The sequence below is a fragment of the Naegleria gruberi genome (assembly GCF_000004985.1).
Source record: "Naegleria gruberi genomic scaffold NAEGRscaffold_1613, whole genome shotgun sequence".
In the NCBI taxonomy this organism is placed as follows: Eukaryota; Heterolobosea; class Eutetramitea; order Acrasida; family Naegleriidae; genus Naegleria; species Naegleria gruberi.
The window spans coordinates 1-1,038 of record NW_003162570.1 but is presented as its reverse complement, the minus strand read 5'-3'; the positions used below and the strand labels follow the sequence as shown (position 1 = coordinate 1,038).

The 1,038-nt window shown below is 33.1% G+C and overlaps 1 protein-coding gene across 1 annotated transcript; it reads left to right on the top strand.

The window, feature by feature from the left end:
- Positions 1-63: 63 nt before the first annotated feature.
- Positions 64-969, top strand: NAEGRDRAFT_55043 (uncharacterized protein; the record flags this gene model as incomplete). Its single annotated transcript, XM_002667894.1, has 1 exon — positions 64-969. One exon carries the CDS (start codon positions 64-66, stop codon positions 967-969), a length of 906 nt encoding a protein of 301 aa, XP_002667940.1.
- Between the last annotated feature and the right edge of the window lie 69 nt (positions 970-1,038).

Here is a 1,038-nt window from a genome sequence, read left to right as displayed (position 1 = left end):
ACAGACATATTTGGAAAATTTCGACATTTGAATTTACATGGAGATTGTTCATATGGAACAATCATGAACGATACTGGTGATTTATTGGTTGTGGATAAACGATATTGCAATATTATTACATCAACGTACAATCCAACCCTACATTCAGATAGTTCAAGTGGAATTATGTATGAATATCATCTTGACAGTTTTCAGCGGGTGGAGTTTCGTATGAAACGACATATTGTACATGCACCACTTGATCCAAATCTTGTTGAAATCATTAAATCCAATTTTGGAATCTTACCACAATCTTACTCTGCAAGTGAAATTGCTCATTCAATTGGATATTTTCGACAAATCAAGTGGGATAAACGGTTTGCATTCAAATATGATAGAAAATTTGAGAATGAAAGTGGATGGTCAGAATTATTCCACTTGAATGGACCGGATGAATTTTATGTTCCTCAGTATATTGATTTTGGAGAGGTTGTAATTGGAAAGGAGAGAATCAATTCATATGTTGATATGCATTTAACTGTGAGTGTTGATAGAGATGGAGCATTGGAATATATACACATTTACAGAGAATGGAAAAAGGTAGTTTCAATAGGTGTGGCAGATTTTCTCCAAAACATGAAATCTGTCTTGGTATTGAAAGATAAAACGAGATTGTTCACTTCTTACTATTATGAAATAGATATTGTTGCCATTCATCAATATCTTTACGAGAATGGAATTATCAACCAGAGAACTAGAGAGATTGATTCCAACATTCTGATAAAAGCTTACAGAACTGTGGCAACCACCAACAATGAATTCATTTCTGATATTTTCACATTCCTCAAGGATTATAAGACCAAATCTCAATTACTGGAAATTGATAGAGCATTATTCAGAGTTGAGGATTTACTAGCACTTGCGTGTCGATTTGAATTGAATCAATTTTTCAGAAAGATTATTCTAATGCCAGAAGAGGAAGATGAATAAAATTCAAATAGATATTTTCCAAATAGAACAAGAAGAGGAAAGGAATCGGAGAACCGAATTCTCACACAT